The sequence below is a fragment of the Ceratotherium simum genome, chromosome 24, assembly GCF_057802395.1.
Source record: "Ceratotherium simum simum isolate JZ-2026a chromosome 24, ASM5780239v1, whole genome shotgun sequence".
Lineage (NCBI taxonomy): Eukaryota > Metazoa > Chordata > Mammalia > Perissodactyla > Rhinocerotidae > Ceratotherium > Ceratotherium simum.
In genome coordinates, this window is record NC_141923.1 from 40,887,045 (window position 1) to 40,906,716 (window position 19,672).

At 43.4% G+C, this 19,672-nt stretch overlaps 1 protein-coding gene across 1 annotated transcript; it reads left to right on the plus strand.

The window, feature by feature from the left end:
• The first annotated feature begins 14,118 nt into the window (after positions 1 to 14,118).
• Positions 14,119 to 17,636, plus strand: CDC50B (cell division cycle 50 P4-ATPase accessory subunit B). Its single transcript, XM_004426219.3, has one exon. It carries the CDS (start codon positions 14,385 to 14,387, stop codon positions 15,444 to 15,446), a length of 1,062 nt encoding a protein of 353 aa, XP_004426276.1. The 5' UTR covers positions 14,119 to 14,384; the 3' UTR covers positions 15,447 to 17,636.
• The last annotated feature ends 2,036 nt before the right edge of the window (positions 17,637 to 19,672 follow it).

Sequence of the window (19,672 nt, forward strand, 5' to 3'; positions counted from 1 at the left end):
CTTCAGTAACATCTTCCATCAGCTGGTTAACGAGGAAAGTAACGAAGTGGGCTCCTGGGACTGATCCCCAAGAAAGCCCATTAATTTTCTTCTTTTCCAGAATTAAAGCTAGCACTTCAGATAATTTATAAATGAATTTGCATCCTACTTGCAGGTAAATACTTCCAGTAATAAGGACCTCCAAATGAGACAATATGGCTACACTAATGCAAGTTCATCAACATTATTAGAAAATCAGCAGCAGATGCTCTGAGGGGAGGTGAGCAGCTATATTATTCCATTTGACTCAGGAGCCCCACATCCAAATTGAAGTTGAGAGGCATTATTCTTGTGTCACATAGGAAGGAGCATTTTCGTTATGCAAGGGAAGATTCATGTGGGACGATGGGATTGTGTTCTGGATTTCTGTTTAATAAATTATAATACTGACAAATTTTATGTGAAAAATAAAATGATTCTACCCTCATTGAAACAAGAACATGACAGTGTTAACTAACGCATTTTACTTTCTTCTGCAAAGCCTAGCATTGGAATTTCACGTGCTTTTCATATTTGAAATGAACAGTGCCATCTAATGGCCACAAAACATAAACTGAAAGAGAGGAAGAAAAGGATCAAAACTAAAATAATACTAATACTAATAGTAATAATGATAAAAGTAAAATCAAATTTCAAGTTTCAAAATTAGTCAACTGGCCTTGCATACAACAATTTTACCTTTTCACTAATCATTGTCATGTGAGTTACAAATGATCATGTTGCATAGATAACTATAGATCAGATTTTAAATTTAAATAATTCATGACAAACCTGTAGCCCTAAATTATATACATTTAAAAAATCACAAAATCATTAGAAACACCTCAAATCGAATAATATGTTCAAGTAGGATAATTCTATTTTTTTTAAGAGGTAAAATTAGGGGGATCAATAGAAGGACTTTATCTTGATTTTTACAGGGCTAACACATGACCAGTCTTCTGCAAGGAAAATAATTATTCCAAGCACTCTCCTTGCAGCCCCTCAAGACTGGGGACATTATGGGACTACTGAATGAATCTTGGATTCTAGAGAAGGAAAGAAAGTGAAGGTGGCATCTACTGCTCCTGTTTTGGTTCTGTGGGTTAACCCTTCCACAGCCCAGCTCTGGGGTCAAAGGAATTTTCCATTGCTCACATGTGCCACTCAACTCTGAACAAGGGGGAGAAGCGAGAAGGGAGAAGGAGGCACATGGCTGTGAACTATCTTAGTCAATCTTCCCCAAGGAGCAGCCACGCCTGCTATTCCAACAACAATGCCTCCCAGACTTAGACTTGGGTGTGGGGCTCCTGAGTCAAATGAGTCACCTTCCCTTCCAGCTCAGTGGCCTCTTCAAGGCTAGATCTCTTTGATCTCAGCTCTTCTGAGGTGGTTTGAACCATATGCTATAGAAACTGATAACTCCCCATAAGAATTGCTTTTAAAACATTCTGCTCCAGTTGAAAAGCGATAAAAAATATTTACTGTTTCACTCTTCCCTCATCAAGTAGGATATTCAAAATGACAAAAATTCCTCTAAAATGTTATGACATGCAAAACTGATATTTTACTGTTTAGTCTTTTCCACCAGCCTTTAAGTGCTTTGGGGAATGAAGATCACATGTTGCTTTATGCACTATTGCAAATGTTTCTTGATGTAACTTCCAGGCTTACCAGAATGTAAGGGGAATTTCAGTAATGCAAAAGCCACAAAAAAAGAAGCAAAGAGTATGAACAAAAGTGTTAAAACATAAGGTATTTCTGGAGGGTTTATTACTTTATATGGAGATATTAGAAATGATGATTTTCGCAAATTGGCAGCAACAGTGACATCAATACTAAGCCATTACTTTCTTTGCTTTCTTCTGGCACTCAGATAAGATCCTAAAATTTGTTGGAAAGGGAGATGAGGGAAGAGATGTGATGTGGAATGACTTGAGGAGAGGGTTGAGAATTGTGGGCTGTATGCTCTGGAGACCAACACATCATTTGCTAGGCTTTACCGTGAGTTGGACACTGGTTTAGGCATCTTGTGGCCATCACTCCATTAAGCCTCACCACAATCCTTCAACATACATGTTAATATCCCATTTTTTAGCTCTGAAAAAAAATTTTTTTGAAGCTTAGGTTACCTGAGGTCCCACGGCTAGTAGGAGACAGAGGAGTTAGGTGTATTCACAGCTAATTAAGAGGCTCTGTCCTCTGGCTGGTCCAGGGACTGGCAACAGCAGTATTACCTGGTGATTTTCCCAGGGGAGATGTTTTAAAAAATTTCTTCCAATAATTCTGTTCAGCAGAGCGATCTGAGAACCACTCTACTGGACCTGGAGAAAGGTCTTTAGAGATATGCCATAAGATTCTCTCTGATATTTTTCCTTATTCCTTCTAAATTTTTTCAAAATATAAAATTCTCTGTTGTTTCCTCTATTTATAAAAGCAGCTTCTGCTCATTAAATTATGCTTCAGAAGATACATACAAGCATTAAAAAGAAAATTAATAATTACTAGTAGCCTAACCACTCGGAGATGAATGCTCATTTTTTGGTGCATCTCTTTCCAGGCCTTTTTCTATGTTTATATACACACACAATTTTAACAACAATAGAATTGAAAATGCATAATATTCAATGATTTTTTTCAGTTTTCAACGTACTATAGCCATCTTTCCATGACAGTAAACAGATCTGCAACAACACATTGAATGTTCCTGTTATCTTCCATCAAATAAATCTACCACCACAGTCAATGTTTTTAATAGTGACTCAAATGAAAGAGTATGTTAATCAAATATTTGGGTGACACGAAGCTGGGAGGGATTGTTAATATACTAGATATAAAGAAGCAAAACATAAATCATCTTAATAAATGGGAATTATGACCCTAAATTGATATAAAACTTAATAACAAATATAAAACTTCAAATGGTGTCCGTCTAGTGTGTCTCTGTCAAAATCGCACATTTCTGGGCGTGGGAAGCTTGCTGGCTCTGAGGACGGGGTTAAGGCAGGGCAGGCAAACTGACGGAGCTGTCCACCTCAGTCAGGCATCAACAAACAAAGTGTCGTGAGATTAGTGGGTCACATAAGCGATGAGAATTATAAATGGCTGCCTAGGACCATATAAAATGTAAAACTCAACACAAACATATTATTACCTCAGAAGAGCTTGGGCATCCACTCTGTTCACAGGCAGGGTCTGTGGTAGTTTCCCGGTAAGACTCTTCTGGGAGAAGTCCTGATGTTCAGCTCATGGGTGCTCCCTGGGAGACCAACTTTCCACAGCTTGCAAGTGGAGGCTGACTGCTTTAATTTTGGGGACTGGTTAGAGACTGGGACTTAGCAAGACTCTCTCCTGTCATTTAGCGCATTTTTAAAATTGAGCTAAATAAAACTCTTGGAGAAGATTGACTGCCCACAGATCACTTCTTTGTTTTTTTGTTTGTTTTTTTTGTGAGGAAGATCAGCCCTGAGCTAACATCCATGCCAATCCTCCTCTTTTTTTTTTTCCCTTTTCCCCCCAAAGCCCCAGTAGATAGTTGTATGTCATAGTTGCACATCCTTCTAGTTGCTGTATGTGGGACGCAGCCTCAGCATGGCCGGAGAAGCAGTGCGTCAGTGTGCACCTGGGATCCAAATCCGGGCCGCCAGTAGCGGAACGCGAGCACTTAACGGCTAAGCCACGGGGCCGGCCCCAGATCACTTCTAATAGCAAGATCTTAGCTAACTTATTTGCTAAAAAAGACCTTATCTTCAGGTGTTTTGAGAACCAAGTGATTTGGTCTCCTTGGTGAGTTTTGGGTGTTTGTACAAGCCGGGCAGGGGCAGCTCTGCCATTTTACTGTTGAGATGTCATGTCCACTGGATGTAAGGACAGCCAGAGGTGGGCTGGGTGAACCTACAGGGGAGGGCGCAATGGGGGGGTCTTTCCTCTGCATCTGGATGGAAGACCTGGGACCAGTCCTTCACAAGCCTGTTCCTCATTGCTGTCATCCTTGCTCTCCAGCCTGCCAGGCTTTTGGGCTCTGGAGTGCTGTTCCTGCCACAGTCATTTGAGATGACGTAAAAAAGGCCTGTGGGTAGCCAGATGCTTCTGCTTTCAGCACCAGCTGGCAGGCCCTCTGTGAAGCGGGAGGTCTATCAGTCCTTGCGGCTGTGGTCAATCAGGCTTTTTTAGGGTTTTGCCCCAACAGATTCCTGTTGCCAACTTGGGTGGTTAATGAAGATCAGCTTACATTTGATTAATTTTGGAACTTCCCACTGACACTCTCCAATCATCTGCAACTGAATACACAGGGATCCTCATGCATATACACTATCCCCACAGCTCTCTTTTAAAAAAGGTTGAATTAGGGGCCGGCCTGGTGGCATAGTGGTTAAGTTCACACACTCTGCTTTGGTGGCCCAGGGTTTGCAGGTTCAGATCCCAGGCATGGACCTACACACCACTTATCAAGCTATGCTGTGTCCCACATATAAAATAGAGGAGGATGGGCATGGATGTTAGCTTAGGGCCAATCTTCCTCAGGAAAAAAGAGGAAGGTTGGCAACAGATATTAGCTCAGGACTAATCTTCCTCACTAAAAAGAAAAAAAAAAGGTTGAGTTACATGGTTTTGTGAATAGATAGAGAAGACCCCTTGTTGGTGGTATTTTTAATGAGAAATTTCTCCTTATTGATGGGACCAGAGTTTAGTCTATCACATTTTTCCTAAGGGCAATCATTTACTCTCCTCCTAATTTACTAGGTTGTCTATTTAAAATGTATGTCACATTCCTGCTTGATAAATTGTAAGTTCTGAGACTCTTGGGCCAATGATCTACACAAAGGCAGCTATAGGCACAGCTATTCCACCACTGATCATTATCAAACTCTCTGCCAACTTTGTGAAGCAATTTGATAAGAAAAACCTAAGAGTGCTTGACACTTTTATGGATCTTTCCATGATCTTTGACTCTAAGGACTGAAATCAGTTAGAGGCTCAGATACACAAGCTCAATACTGATTCCCCAGGTCCATTCCCATCCTCAGCCGCAAGGCTTATAAGAAGCCTGCACTTAGTATCACTGTGCTTCAAGGTCAGGGATAACAGTCCATTGATGGGTCAGATACAGTGTTTACTCTAATTACAAGGAATAGAGAGATGGTCTTTCTCTGGTACATCAATGCCATAGTTTTAGTATCAAGAACCAGAAGGGCATTAATAGACAGCTGATTCTATTATTATCACAAAGAAAAGCCAGTTGCTCTAAATGCAAAACCATCAACTTCCTAGTTTTAGCTACGTTATATTATTAAACTTATGTATACCCTTCTCGGTATAAAAAGCTAGATGTTCTATGAGTGATTTACTGAGATTTGCTTATGGATAAAATGGGTATTTGGTGGTAAGAGGTTTAAATTCTTTTCAAGCTAAAATCATTGAGACTGTACTTCGTGTATCATCTTGTTAGAGCAAAGACCAAATTACTTCTTAAGGAGAATCTGAGCACTGACAGACGGTCCTTTCTTAGCCCACCCCCAAGCGAGGTGCAGTGGCCTTCTGTCCACCATATGTCCTTGTTAGGTACCTCAGCTTTAATAAGAAGTTACAATCCCTCCCTAGCTTGCTTGATTATTAAAACATATGGCTCTGAGTTTAACCGGCAACATAGAAGCTCTGTGCTCTAGGAACTTATCAGGATGTTTAAGCTTGGTGCTCATTGCTGCTCCTTGACTATGGGAAACTTGGGAAAATGAGCAATATTTATGGAAGATTACCTGAAGCATAGCAGTGCACCCATCCTTTTATATCAGTAGTTTTCAACCTTCTTTTTTAACCACAGAATCTTTGTTCAAACTATGTCTTTCTAGAAGCCCAGGCTCAGAGAATGGGATGCAGGGACAGGATGGGGAGCTTGAAGTCCCACCACTGATGGGCCCCCCAGAGCACAGCTTGAAAACCACTGCTAGATCCTCTAACACCCATCCAGAGACATCGGGGCCAAGAGCCACGGAGTGGCACACCCAGACTGGACGCGGGGCCTCCCTAGAATGGCTTCACTGAATTGTGCTTTGACCAAGCACCATTATATCTCACTCTGGCAGATGTTGGAAGAAACAGTCCTAGGAAACGACTACAATATTTACTGCAAGGATGTTGTTAAAGATATTACCTGGTTTTACACCTTCTCTGGGAGAAGCCCAAGGAGAAAATGTTTCCTATTCTTTACACCTGAAATCATTTAAATTCTTCTGAGATAACGGTTTGTTTTCTCCCAGGGATGCAGTGATTCATCCTTCCCTCTTTGGGCTGACCACTAGAAAGCTTAAGAAGCAAGCCTGCACACCACCCCCAGCAAGCCACAGGATTTTGTGGCAGGGGCTTCATGAACCAACTTCTCACTCAGCTCCACCTTATTTTACAAAATATATTCCCTTTGCCTTCATTCTTTTGTTTTGAAGTATTTTTTGCATGTTATTCTATTGCATATTTTAAAGCCACCTCAATCCTTTTAAAAACATTATTTTACATAAGTAAGCAAATTCTTATTAAGAATATATACCAACTCAAGCTATGTGCAAAGGAAGAAGACCAGAATGATGAGCATCTGGATCCAAAGACCAGGTCAGAGAACTAAGCATGTATGGTCTGGAAATAAAAATCTTGAGGTGAATGTGACAGCCATCTTTGGATTTCCTAAAGGGCAAAGAATAAGTTTATTCTGTATTACTCCAGAGAATGACCCTAGAATACATGATGGTCATTACCAAAGAAGCTATTGAATACTTAGAACTGGACAAGGAATGGACCTCACAAAATCGTGAGTTCCTTCTCACAAGAAGTGTTCAAGTGGAGCCCAAATGACCCCCGAGCTGCGAAGTTACGAGGGTATGGTGGACACCCTTTGAGTGCTTAGCCAGACCACACCCCCTCCTCTGGAAGAGTCCCTCCAACTTTTACTGAAGAGGTGGATGTAGGCAGCCATGTGTGTGTCATGGGACCTTTCTCCCACCCCTGCCACAATAGATTGGACCAGGACTGGACACCTGACTCAAGCTGGAGTCTCTCTTGAACTAAACATGACTGCCAGAGTTAGGAGGAGCTGTAAGGTGCCCCACACTGGTGCCCAAGTCAGAGCTATGGCAACCCAAAGCCACGCGAGCCCGAGATGTGGAGGAGGACACTAGGAGCTGCGCTCAGGAAGGGGCCTGCTGAAGTGCAGAGAGAAGCAGCGACAAGGAACAGTGCAGAGAGAGGGGAGCTGCCCGATGACTTTCGCCTCCTGTGAGAGCCAACTATACCGCCTTCAGGTCCTTCCCTGTGTGACATTCCTCATCTCTGAACAGTAGCCACCCCTTTACTGAAGCTGACTTGAGTAAGCTTCCGTTTCTGGCATCGCAGAAATCCCTGACCAAAATCAAAGAGGATCCCCAGATGGACAATGAGGTTGGAGCAGATGAGTGGATCCCAAAACTGTGTGATCATCAAATTGCTCTGAGTAAGCTTCCTGGGCGCCAGCCCCCGGAGATTGTGATTTAGTGGCAAGAGGAAGGCTCTAGGGAATGTGTCTTTTTAAACTCCGCCCCCACCCCCAGTGATTTTACTACTTGGCCAGTTTGGGAACTACTGGATAAGATGTCATCTAGGGTCTTGGTCCCTTTGCAATTCCCACACTTTGGTTTAGAAGTTGACACAATGTAGCCATCCTTACAGTACTCTTCCTACAGAAAGACAACTAAAAATTTAAACACAACCACCACGAATTCAGAGTTACTATTCAGAGGGATAGTAACTCTGCAACCCTGCAACCATCCATGGGTATCCAATCTCCAGATTGAATATTAACAAGTCAATACTGATCAGCACACATGACAAGTACAGGTTCCCAGGTGCCGGGCCAAGGTATTTAAACATATGAATCAGTGATCTAGGTAATGGAATTGAAAGTACGTTTATCCAGTTTGTTGATGTTATCAAACAGGAAAGAGCATCTAAGCACATCTTTGTTAGGCACCTCAGTTTCCTGAAACATCAGCCCTCCCTCCCCCATTTGTGGATGTTAGAACACATGGCTTTGCCTTGACGTGGCAACAGACATCTACTTTATTCAATTTCAAAATCTGAAAACTTTTTGAAAACTTTAAAATGTTAACTATTTACTCCTGACACATAAGTGAGGAATTCCTAAAGTTTCAAATAGATATTGTCACTATGTGAACGGGAAAGGCAGTATGTATAATACAGTCTTAGTGAGGCCATCCCCAAACCATCAAGTTTCTCTCCCTCAGGGACAGCGGCTGGCAGAGGAGGGTGGCCTCTAGTGTCCACAGACCGGCTGGTTCATAGACACTGCTCTGCATTGGTGTCCCCTCCCTCCTCCAGACCTCACCAGGGTGCATACGCCCTCTCACCCTTCACACTGGACAGTCCAATTCAATTTTGATTTAACTTCCTTGCTTATTTCCAGAGCTCTTTCTTCTCCTCTGTCTTAACTCTGTCACCCAACTTGTCCTCCTCATATTCTGGGTCTCTCTCTGCCAACTCACCAAGCACAACCCCATGAGCAAACTCCATCCACACAGCTCAAGCCCAATCCCCTCTTTGCTGGTTTATCCACTATCTTTTAACCTGGCCATCCCATACCCAATGTCTATGCCACTTAAGACCTATCGTCACCTATCTCAGTCCCATTTTGCATTTTATACTGCCCCTGCAGCTCAACTCACCCAACTCGGCTCACAATAGACCACTATTTTTCAGTGACAAAAGAACCATCACACTACAGCAAGGAGCAGAGAGAACTCCTGTGTGCCTGTTGTACTTTCAGTGCCTACCGTACTCCTTCACTGAAGTTTCTCTGCATCTTCCACTAGGGGGTACCACCCCATAATTTTTGAAACAGGAAGTCTGCTGAATACAGTTCTTAATGAAAAATGAAGTCCAGGCACAGCAAATTTTTTTCAACTTTTCTGAACACATGCTGTAATTTTATGAAGCAATTTAATGTGATTCCTTTTAAATAAAAGCTGCCCCATGGGCAGAGTAATAAGCAACAATCCTGAGCAATATAAACTTATATAAGGGAACGCCAATTAAAAACCCTGGTTCTATTACGGTAAAATAAATAGTCATAAATTAAATAAAATAAATGCAAAAACAGAGTATGGCCAGACAAGTGAAGTTATTTTTACTTTAGCAAGAGAAATAGGCATGCTAACAAAACTTGGCTTCAAAACAAAAGCTTTTGTTAAACAAAAATAAAGGCAACTCAGATGTTCTGGGACTCTGCATAAACAGAACAGAATTATCTTATCTTTGGGGTATAAGAGAAGACCTGCAACACTAAAAACTGGTTCAAGGTTGAAGTCTTTTGCATTCTTTTAAAAGGAAATATGCCAAAGCATTACCACGTAGTGATTGAAAATGCAGGATGCTAGGGGCCGGCCCGGTGGCGCAAGTGGTTAAGTGCGTGCACTCCGCTTCCGTGGCCCAAGGTTCTCAGGTTTGGATCCCAGGTGCGCACCGATGCACCACTTGTCAAGCCATGCTGTGGCAGCATCCCATATAAAGTAGAGGAAGATGGGCACAGATGTAGCTCAGGGCCATCTTCCTTGGCAAAAAAGAGGAGGATCAGCATCGGAAGTTAGCTCAGGGCTGATCTTCCTCACAAAAAAAAAGAAAAAAAAAAAGAAGAAAATGCAGCATGCTAGAATTAAGCTGACCTTAAATTCCCTGATCTTCCACTTACCTTTGAGTACTTGGCCAGCCTTGTTTCCTTAGCCTAAATTTTTGTTCTACATCAGTTCAATGGGTATGATAATAGTACCTACCGCCTCGGTTTGTAGTGTGACTTTGATGAGACAATGTACATATAGTGCTTGCAGAGTGACTGGCCCACAGTAGATACTCAGCAAACGCTAACTATTCAATGAGTGTAAGGAAAACTTTTGAGATGAACAGCAACAGAAATCTTTGCACGGCAAGAGATATTCATGGTGCAGGCCCAGTGGTGCGTGCGCTCTGCTGTGGCGGCCTGGAGTTCGCCGGTTCAGATCCCAGGCTCGCACCGACGCACTGCTTGGCAGGCCATGCTGTGGCGGTGTCCCATATAAAGTGGAGGAAGATGGGCACAGATGTTAGCTGAGGGCCTGTCTTCCTCAGCAAAAAAAAAAAAAAAAAAAAGAGGAGGATTGGCAGATGTTAGCACAGGGCTGATCCCCTCAAAAAAAAAAAAAAAAAAAGAAAGAGATATTCACTCTCATTTTGGCAAACATACTCACACAGATAAGCAATCAGGAGACCAGAGAAGTTAAGCAATTTGACTAGGGTCACACAGTTATTTCCTCACGAACTGTAGAGTAGAACTTGGACTTCTTCAGTGTTGGGTAGCATTCTTTCCCTTGTCTTACACTGCTTCTCCTAGCACCTGGTAGTTTATTAGCATAGACTAAATATATTCTCTGGTTAACAATTGGTTTTGTTGGCAGTTTTGGCAAAAGTAGCAAAGTATACACAGTTGTGACCGTGTCAAAGACTCGAGTCTGACTTTTAAGCCCCTTTCCTACTTTTAGAAACTTATCCTGAGGAAATAATCTAAAAGAAAAGGTTGTATGCAAAAAGATGTCCACTATCATAGTCTTTGGAATACTGAAAAACTGGAATAATCTATATGCCCAACAATAGGAGAGTAGCTAAATATGGTAGACCCATGAATTTTGAAACCATTAGAAAAATTATGAAGACCACAAAGAAACATGGAAAATTTATTTTATTCTTCATCTCATTCCAAAAGGAGGTCATTTAATAAGCAGAGTGATAATAATTGTATTTTTATAATTACAACCAATTAAAAATTATATATTTATATGGATAAAGTCCAGAAGATAAAATGGAAAAATGAAGTGATTTTAGGAGTGTTGGGATGGGGAATGCCTTTTTCTTGGAGTTTACTTCATAATAAAGAGATGCAGTAAAGAATTGTTTAGAATGTACTCATTTCTTGACTTTACTGGTACTGAGAAGAGTTTACACGATCCTAGTGTCCTTTAATGCATCGTGATAACATGTAAGCAAATGAAAGACATGTGGTCAGAAGCCTCCTTACACAACGAACTCTCAGGGACACAGACCCGTATCAGTCCTTGACCTCTCGGAACTTACTAGCCAGTAGAGGAAATATGACATATACGTGGATCTCGGCACTGCTCCCCTCCAAAGTCTTTAACATCCCATCTCATACCAGGGCTTTTTCCCTCGCGGTTTTCCTGCCACCTGCTCATTAACATCATCAGGACTGCCAGTCTGCTGATCTTTATGCTTTCTTTTCTTTTTTTTTCGCTGAGGAAGATTTGCCCTAAGCTAACATCTGTGCCAATGTTCCTCTATTTTGTATGTGGGCTGCCACCCACATGGCCACTGACGAGTGGTGTAGGTCTGCGCCTGGGAACTGAACCCGGGCTGCCAAAGTGGAGCACACCGAACTTAACCACTAGGCCACCAGGGCTGGCCCCCTTACGTTTTCTTTTGATCCACCTGCTTGGTTTCATTTTCTTTGCCATTCAGCTTAAATACTAAGCCTACCACTTTAGCCACCCTCTCCACAAGAACTGCAATATCTTTATCTTTCCAGTTCACCTGCCCTGAAACCCCACCACACTGGACAGGCTCAATCACTTGCCTTCACCCAGCCTGGGCTGCAGGACTCCCCTAGACAAAGCCACCCAACATCCCTTCAGGTGTCCGTGGCCAGTTCCCTCCCCACTCCTCTCAGGCTCCCCTACATCTCACACTTGCCCTCCCCTCCCCCATGCAGACGATCGTGCCTTTTACTGCGCAGAAGGAAATTCTTAAGTGAAAACTTGCTCTCCTTGAGCAGAGCCCAAAGCCCTGTTGCCCTCTACATCCACCCTTACTCCCTGCCCTCCAGTTTCAGAGGCGAGGTGACCCTGCAGCTGTTCTCTGGACCCAGCCCCTCCTGCTTGCTCCAGCCTTTGTACCATCCATGAGCTTGTCACTCCTCTCTTCAACCTTGCCTGAACTCTTAGCTTTTTCCCTCAGAATAAACTCTTGTCTGCCATCTATAAGGAAGCCTTTCCTTTAGGATATATACTCTTCTAAAATGATTACCACTTGCCTTTCTCCTCCCCCTCCCACACATTTCTAAAAAGTGGTCCTACCTTGTCTGTCTCCACTTCCCCTTTCCCTCTCCTCACGTAGCCTGACCCCTCCCACCCCACCACCAAACTGTTCCAGAAGTCAAATCCAATGGCTCCTTTCCATTTCTTATCTCACTTGCACCCTCAGCTGTGTTTCACCCTGTTGACCATTCCCTGTCTTCAAATATTCTCTTTTTTTTTGTCTTTTGGGACACTCTGGTGTTACCTTAGCAGAATGAACACTGATGTCTTCAGGTCTTCCAGGGAGGGGAGAGCTGGGAAGGTCTCAGCTCAACGGGAGGGCTCGCACTTTTAGGGGAGTGGTGGCACAGCAGCTGTCAGACTTAAGATCGACTAGCTTAAGTTTTGAGAACTGACTCCTTCCTAGAGACTAGTTTTGTGGACTCTATGTCAAGCCAACTTATGACTCAGTAATAGACGGGTGGGTGGAACTCAACCATAATGATACAGAGATCTGTTTATTCTTTTATCTCATTGAAAAAAGGTGGATTCCAGATCACACTACAAGAACTTGCCGACAGTGCTGGGCCTTCCTCTCCTGGGGTATGATTAGAAGTGAGGGAAGTGGAATTCAAGTCATCTGGGTCTCCCTCAGTATTCTCTAACAGCTAAAGCTTCCAACCATTCCAGCTTCAACAAGATGGAATGAATTTTTCATTATTAAAATAATATTACTTTTTAGTATCATTCTTGTAAAGCACAATTTGGTACTTGATTATATGCTGTCTATTGGCTATTTTGATTCCTTCTTTCTCCTAAGTAACATGTCCCCTATCAGACTGCAAATGCCTTGAGGTCAAGGGTCTTTTTTAGTCTAAATCTCTTTTGTCTTCTACACTGCTTAGCATAGGGCTGAACATTTGAAAGATGCTGAAAAAAAAAAAAAATCCTGTTGTTTAATTTAGCAACTATTTTAACTTTCCAAATTTCAATGGGTTTTGAATGACTGAAAATCAGAATCCCAAGCAACGTTCTCTTTACAATACAAGCAATGGGTTCTCTTTGCAATAAGTCCTATAAATCCTTGTAGTTCACCTCCTTAGGCAAACATTCCAACATCCTTGACTGTGGATAGCAGCTGGGTCTTTTGGGACCTTGGATCAGGCCTTCCTCCAGTCAGGTAAATAATCTGAAAAGAAAAAGAAATCGAAAACAATGTTACTGCAATAAACAAAGAAAAGCAAAAAAAAAAAAAAAAAAACAACAAAAAGACTACAAATAAATAAGATAAAAACCTAAAAAAAAAAAAAAAAAAAAAGAAATCACACGTAGTCCAGTGTATTTTTCTCCTTGTGTGGTTTCTCCACCAGCTAGAGAGACATTAAAAGGCTCTGAACCTCTTGCAATCTTTGATTCTCTTTTTAAGAGTCATTTTATTTTTAGAGAACTTCCACTTTTCTTAGCTATACAGCCACATGGTGTCCCCTGGCTGGAAAATGATTTTCTCTTTAAAAAAAATATGCTACACTTCGAATGCAGGCATTAAATTAATAACAGATTTACCACAGTGCAATCCCCTGGGCATTACAATTTATGGCTGAAAGTTGACTGAAAGGGGATCCATAAATTAACCTACAAAGACAAGAGCGTCTAGAGTCACTATTTTGTTTTCCCCAGATAAAAGAGGATTAACAACCTGAAATCTTCAAGTCTCCAGAACCAGGGTGCAATCCCTCAGCGGGGCTTTGTGCTGGAGGCGCCAGCTCCTATGATCTCGGGCAAGACTGGCCCAGGTACTCTAGTCACCTGGAAGGCGGAAGGGAAGGTGGTACCTGAGCAAGGTAGAGCCACTGAGAGGCAGCCTGGGCCGCCACTCTCTCGGGGAGGAGGAGCTGGCGTCCGGACCCCCCCGCACCGAAAGGAAACGCGAGCCTCGGGCCCGCAGGTGAGGAGCGGCACGCCCGCCGGCTCACCTCCGAAGAGGCGGGGCGCGGCTCCCGCTGACCAGCAGGGGCGGAGCCGGCGCGGGTCACCTGGGCCGAGGCGGAACTGAAGGGTCCGTCACTGTACGAAGAACGTGGAACTGAGACTCACCTGTGCGGGGCCGGAGGCGGGGCCTGGGCAAAAACTCACCTGAGCCGGCGGAACCGGCCCCGAGAGTGGCCCCGGGCTCGCCCCGCGCGCAGGGGAGGCGCCCGGCGGGCTCCGTCTGAGCGCCCCTCGGTCCATCCGTCCGTCCGTCCGTCCGAGCGGGGTCCCCGCGCGGCCGCCATGACCTGGAGCGCCGCGGCGCGGGGCGCCCACCAGCCCGACAACACCGCCTTCACGCAGCAGCGCCTCCCCGCCTGGCAGCCGCTGCTGTCGGCCGGCATCGCGCTGCCGCTCTTCTTCTGCGCCGGCCTGGCCTTCATCGGCCTGGGCCTGGGCCTCTACTACTCGTCCAACGGCATCACGGAGCTCGAGTACGACTACACCGGCAACCCGGGCACCGGCAACTGCTCGGTGTGCGCCGAGGCCGGCCAGGGCCGCGCGCCGCCGCCCACCTGCTCGTGCGCCTGGTACTTCTCGCTGCCCGAGCTCTTCCAGGGCCCCGTGTACCTCTACTACGAGCTCACCAACTTCTACCAGAACAACCGGCGCTACGGCGTGTCCCGCGACGACGAGCAGCTGAGCGGGCTGCCCAGCGCGCTGCGCCAGCCGGCCAACGAGTGCGCCCCCTACCAGTTCAGCGCCGCCGGCCTGCCCATCGCGCCCTGCGGCGCCATCGCCAACAGCCTCTTCAACGACTCCTTCTCGCTGTGGCACCAGCGCCAGCCCGACGGGCCCTACGTCGAGGTGCCGCTCGACCGCACCGGGATCGCCTGGTGGACCGACTACCACGTGAAGTTCCGCAACCCGCCGCTGGTGAACGGCAGCCTGGCGCTGGCCTTCCAGGGCACCGCGCCCCCGCCCAACTGGCCCCGGCCGGTCTACGAGCTCAGCTCCGACCCCAACAACACCGGCTTCACCAACCAGGACTTCGTGGTGTGGATGCGCACGGCGGCGCTGCCCACGTTCCGCAAGCTGTACGCGCGCATCCGCCAGGGCAACTACACGGCCGGGCTGCCGCGGGGCGCCTACCGCGTCAGCATCACCTACAACTACCCGGTGCGCTCCTTCGACGGCCACAAGCGCCTCATCTTCAGCAGCATCTCGTGGATGGGCGGCAAGAACCCCTTCCTGGGCATCGCCTACCTGGTCGTCGGCTCCCTCTGCATCCTCACGGGCTTTGTCATGCTGGTCGTCTACATTCGCTACCAGGACCAGAACGACGAGGACGAGGACGAACAGTGATTCCTGCTTTCAAAGCACCCTTCCTGCTTCTTGGCAAAACTCGCTTGCAAGTTTCTTTTGGCTTCTCCCCCTCACCCCTCACACAATTCCAGCATGGCCTCACTTTTCCTCCTGCTGTGGATGAGAGGACGAGGGAGAGGAATTACACCCAATTGGAGGCTACCAGACTCTTGCTGGGGTGTTGGACTGCAGAGAGAGACATCCTTGCAAATTCTCCCCATCTCCTTCACGATTTACCCAGTTGACATGTTCGGTTCTTAAAGTCCGTAGCATCTGAGAGCGGAAGGGATGGTAGAGACCCCTAGTCAATTCCTATTTGATGAACAGACTGAGACCTGGAGATGTTAAATAGCTCATTCAAGATCAGGCAGCTCCTCACTGGCTCCTGACTCTGACTCGAGAGCTTTTACCACTACAGTACAGTGGTTTTCTTTTCTTTTTTCATTTTTTTGGGGGGGTGTGAGGGGGAATGGGTTGGAGTAGAGAGCCAAGCCCACACATAACCTGCAGAGGCATGGAGGGGTGGGAGACAACATACCTGTTAAAATGTAGATAGATCAGGAGGCACCATCCCCAGAGTCTGACCCATAAGGCTGAGGTGAGACCCTTGAAGCTGTGTCTTAACAAGCTGGTCTGGAGAGTCCTCCTGTATTCCCTCAAATTTGCGAATCACTGCCCTGAACCAGGGAGCAAGTAGAATACTGGATGTTTCCCTATTTCCTCATGTCTCTGAGGTTGGGCCTAAAGCAGCCACCTGAGTCCAGTTTTTCAGGCAGTCATTTGTTCCCAGGGGCAGTGACAATCATGATGTTGAGGGTTTGGTCCAGCACTCCCCTTGAACATGGGAAGCTCTCCATAATTTGAAGAATGAATGTAAAAACCTTGCTATCTCTAGAAAACTAGTTGGCATACAGATTTGCAGAGCAGGGTTTGTATCAATTCATTTAATGTTTGTGTAAGAGATTAAAAAAACCGGTTTGCCAGGTACTGTGCAGAAACTTGAAAATGCCAGGTCAGCTTGTACAGTTCGGAGGGAATGTTTTAACCTAAGAATCAGATAGCTGGAAGGGATCTTAGAGGGAAAATGATCTCCGTAAAGTCGTATCTGTGTCTCCTGGCTCCCGACTCAGTCCTCTTTGTCTTCTAAGTTGTTTTTTCTGCTTAGAGAGAAAGGTCCTCCTTCGTTCATATCTTTTCTCTTGGGGCTGAGAAGAAACTTGGGATCTACATTCTCAGATGAAGCGTGTGTGTTTCTAGTAATTATGTTTAAATGAATGCTGAGCAATATGGTCTTATATGTAAACTAGAATCTCAAGAATTATTTGAACCTTTGAAGATAATGTTAAACTCTCTCTAAAATCATTCTAATGTATATAAAGTTATTCTAAGATGCAATAGAATTTTTTTTAAAAAACCTTCCTTTTATGGCAAAACAACTTAAAAAAAAAACACTTTAGTGATATCATCTTAACCAGTTTATTTACTGAAAACCAACAGTTATTTGGTGTTCTGTCAGACAGAATTCTCAGTGCTTGCTCCCTATTACAGCTACTCTCCAGTTACTGCTGGTTTTGCTCATGCCTGTAAGGCAATGCAAGACCTGAAGTATATTCTTTCTTTTAGCAGTTGAAGAAATACTGACTTGTATTGAATAATTTACATTAATTTTATTTTACTCTGTTCTAGTTCTTTGGAAATCAATAATCGATGGACAGCATGCATGTTCACTGTCAGATCTTCTGTCTCAGATCTTCTGGAACAGTTGTGATTTAAGAGATTCTGTCCCACTATCTACATAAACCAAAACATATTTTAGTAATTCCAGTGTGTTGGCTTCCCAACTCCCAAATGTGACACAATTCTATTGTCAGATTGCATATTGTGATTTTAGGCTATGAAAATATGAGCATTCTATGTATATAGAGTAATTTTTATTTATTGTGGATGTTTGATCGAGCAGCTCACTAGCCTAGCCCTTCTTTATGTTGGATAAGAGAATTTACTACATTTTTTTACTATGTAGTTGAGAGCAACCATGTATTTTGCAATCATTTTTACAATATTCGTTCCATTGCTATAAAATTTTAAATAAGACTACAAAATTTAAGGTATTCTGATTATATCTATAGCTATGGTTCCAGGCCCTATTCTCTGGGTTTTTGAAATAAAATAAAGGTCATGTTTGTCTTACCTTTGTTATCACGTTTGCTTAATTCTTTTGAACTATGATCTTAAAGGCACAAACAGTCCCAACCACTTTGCTCATTTGTTATTAGCAGATTTATATTGCAGTAAGAAAATAATCTGTCAGAATAAGGCTCAAAATGAACTCAATCTTTCAGTGTTAACTTCTTAAAATAGAATTTGAACTTAATATCAACTTCAACATGCAGTATGAATTAAACAATCTTCAACTATTGTTTGAATTTGGTAAAATGTGGTCAATTTTTAAAACTGTTTAGTATTAAAAGTTATTAAAGAATGTGATTGTAGCAGTCTTCTCCATTTCTGCATTTTACCCAACTTCTAAATTGCAATTATTTGTCATGTATTTTGGATGACAAAGCCTCAGAAATTTTAAAAACAAAAATGTGAAACATTTTCCTGTGATGGTCCCTGTGCTATAGCATTTTGTGTGGTATGTCAGGATTCTAGCTGGGCTTGAATTACATTGTCTGGTAACTGCTTCCTAGCTGGAGCTATGTCTTCTGGAATGAGACAGAAAAGAGTGAACCTCAACAATTGGACTGGAAATGTGCTTTGATCTACCTTGTAATATAAACCACAAACAAAAGAGAAGCTGACATGGTTGGTGGGAACTCCCAAAACAGAATAATACAACAAGAAAGACTTTCCAGGTATCTCCAGAATCAAATCAACTGAACAATTTACTGACTATGCGATTGTTAAAAATCAGAGACAGAATAATAGTCTGGGATTTCCTTTAGTAACAAATATCACTTCACAATATATAACCACACCCTTCCTGCCTTACTGTAAGTCTGTTGCTCTCTTCCTGTTATTGGAGATCTCAAGTCTTGAGTAAGATCTCAGAGAGTTATTGGTAGAGCTGCAATGTAATCAATTCCTCATATGCCCGTGGATATAAGTCATCAATTACTATAATAATAGTAAATTCTCTTTCTTTATTTTTATCAGGCATTTTTTTGCATCCCAGATCTTTTTTCTGTAGCTAAAACATAGCTGACTGATTTTAGATAACAAATTTTTAAAAATTTTTTAACTTCAGATTTTTTCCCCTGGAGAATTTCTCTTAATTCCCCTCCAACAAAAAGAGTCCTTTTTTATTTTTTGTTTTTATTGGTGTCATAATAGTTTATAACATTGTGAAATTTCAGTTGTACATTATTATTTGTCAATCACCAAATAAATGTGCCTCTTCACCCCTTGTGCCACTCCCCAACCCTCTTCCCCCTGGTAACCACCAAACTGTTCTCTCTGTCCGTGTGTTAGTTTATCTTCCACATATTAGTGAAATCATATGGTGTTTCTTTCTTTTATCTTTCTCTGTGTGGCTTATTTCGCTTAACATAATATCCTCCAGGTTCATCTATGTTGTTGCAAATGGAACAATTTTGTCTTTTTATTATGGCTGAGTAGTGTTCCATTGTATATATATATACCACATCTTCTTTATCCAGTCATCAGTTGAGGGACACTTGGGTTGCTTCCATGTCTTGGCTATAGTCAATAATGCTGCAATGAACATAAGGGGGGATAAGCCTCTTTGGATTGTTGATTTCAAGTTCTTTGGATAAATACCCAGTAGTGGGATAGCTGGATCATAAGATATTTCTATTTTTAATTCTTTGAGGAATCTCCACACTGTTTTCCATAAAGGCTACATCAGTTTGCATTCCCACCAGCAGTGAATGAGGGTTCCCTTTTCTCCACGTCCTCTCCAACATTTGTTGTTTTTTGTCTTGGTGATTATAGCCATTCTAATGGGCGTAAGGTGATACCTTAGCGTAGTTTTGATTTGCATTTCCCTGATGATTAGAGATGTTGAACATCTTTTCATGTGCCTATTGGCCATCTGTATATCTTTCTTGGAAAAATGTCTGTTCATATCCTCTGCCCATTTTTTGATCGGGTTATTTGTTTTTTTGTTGTTCAGTTGTGAGTTCTTTATACATTATGGAGATTAACCCCTTGTCGGATATATGGTTTGCAAATATTTTCTCCCAGCTGGTGGGTTGTCTTTT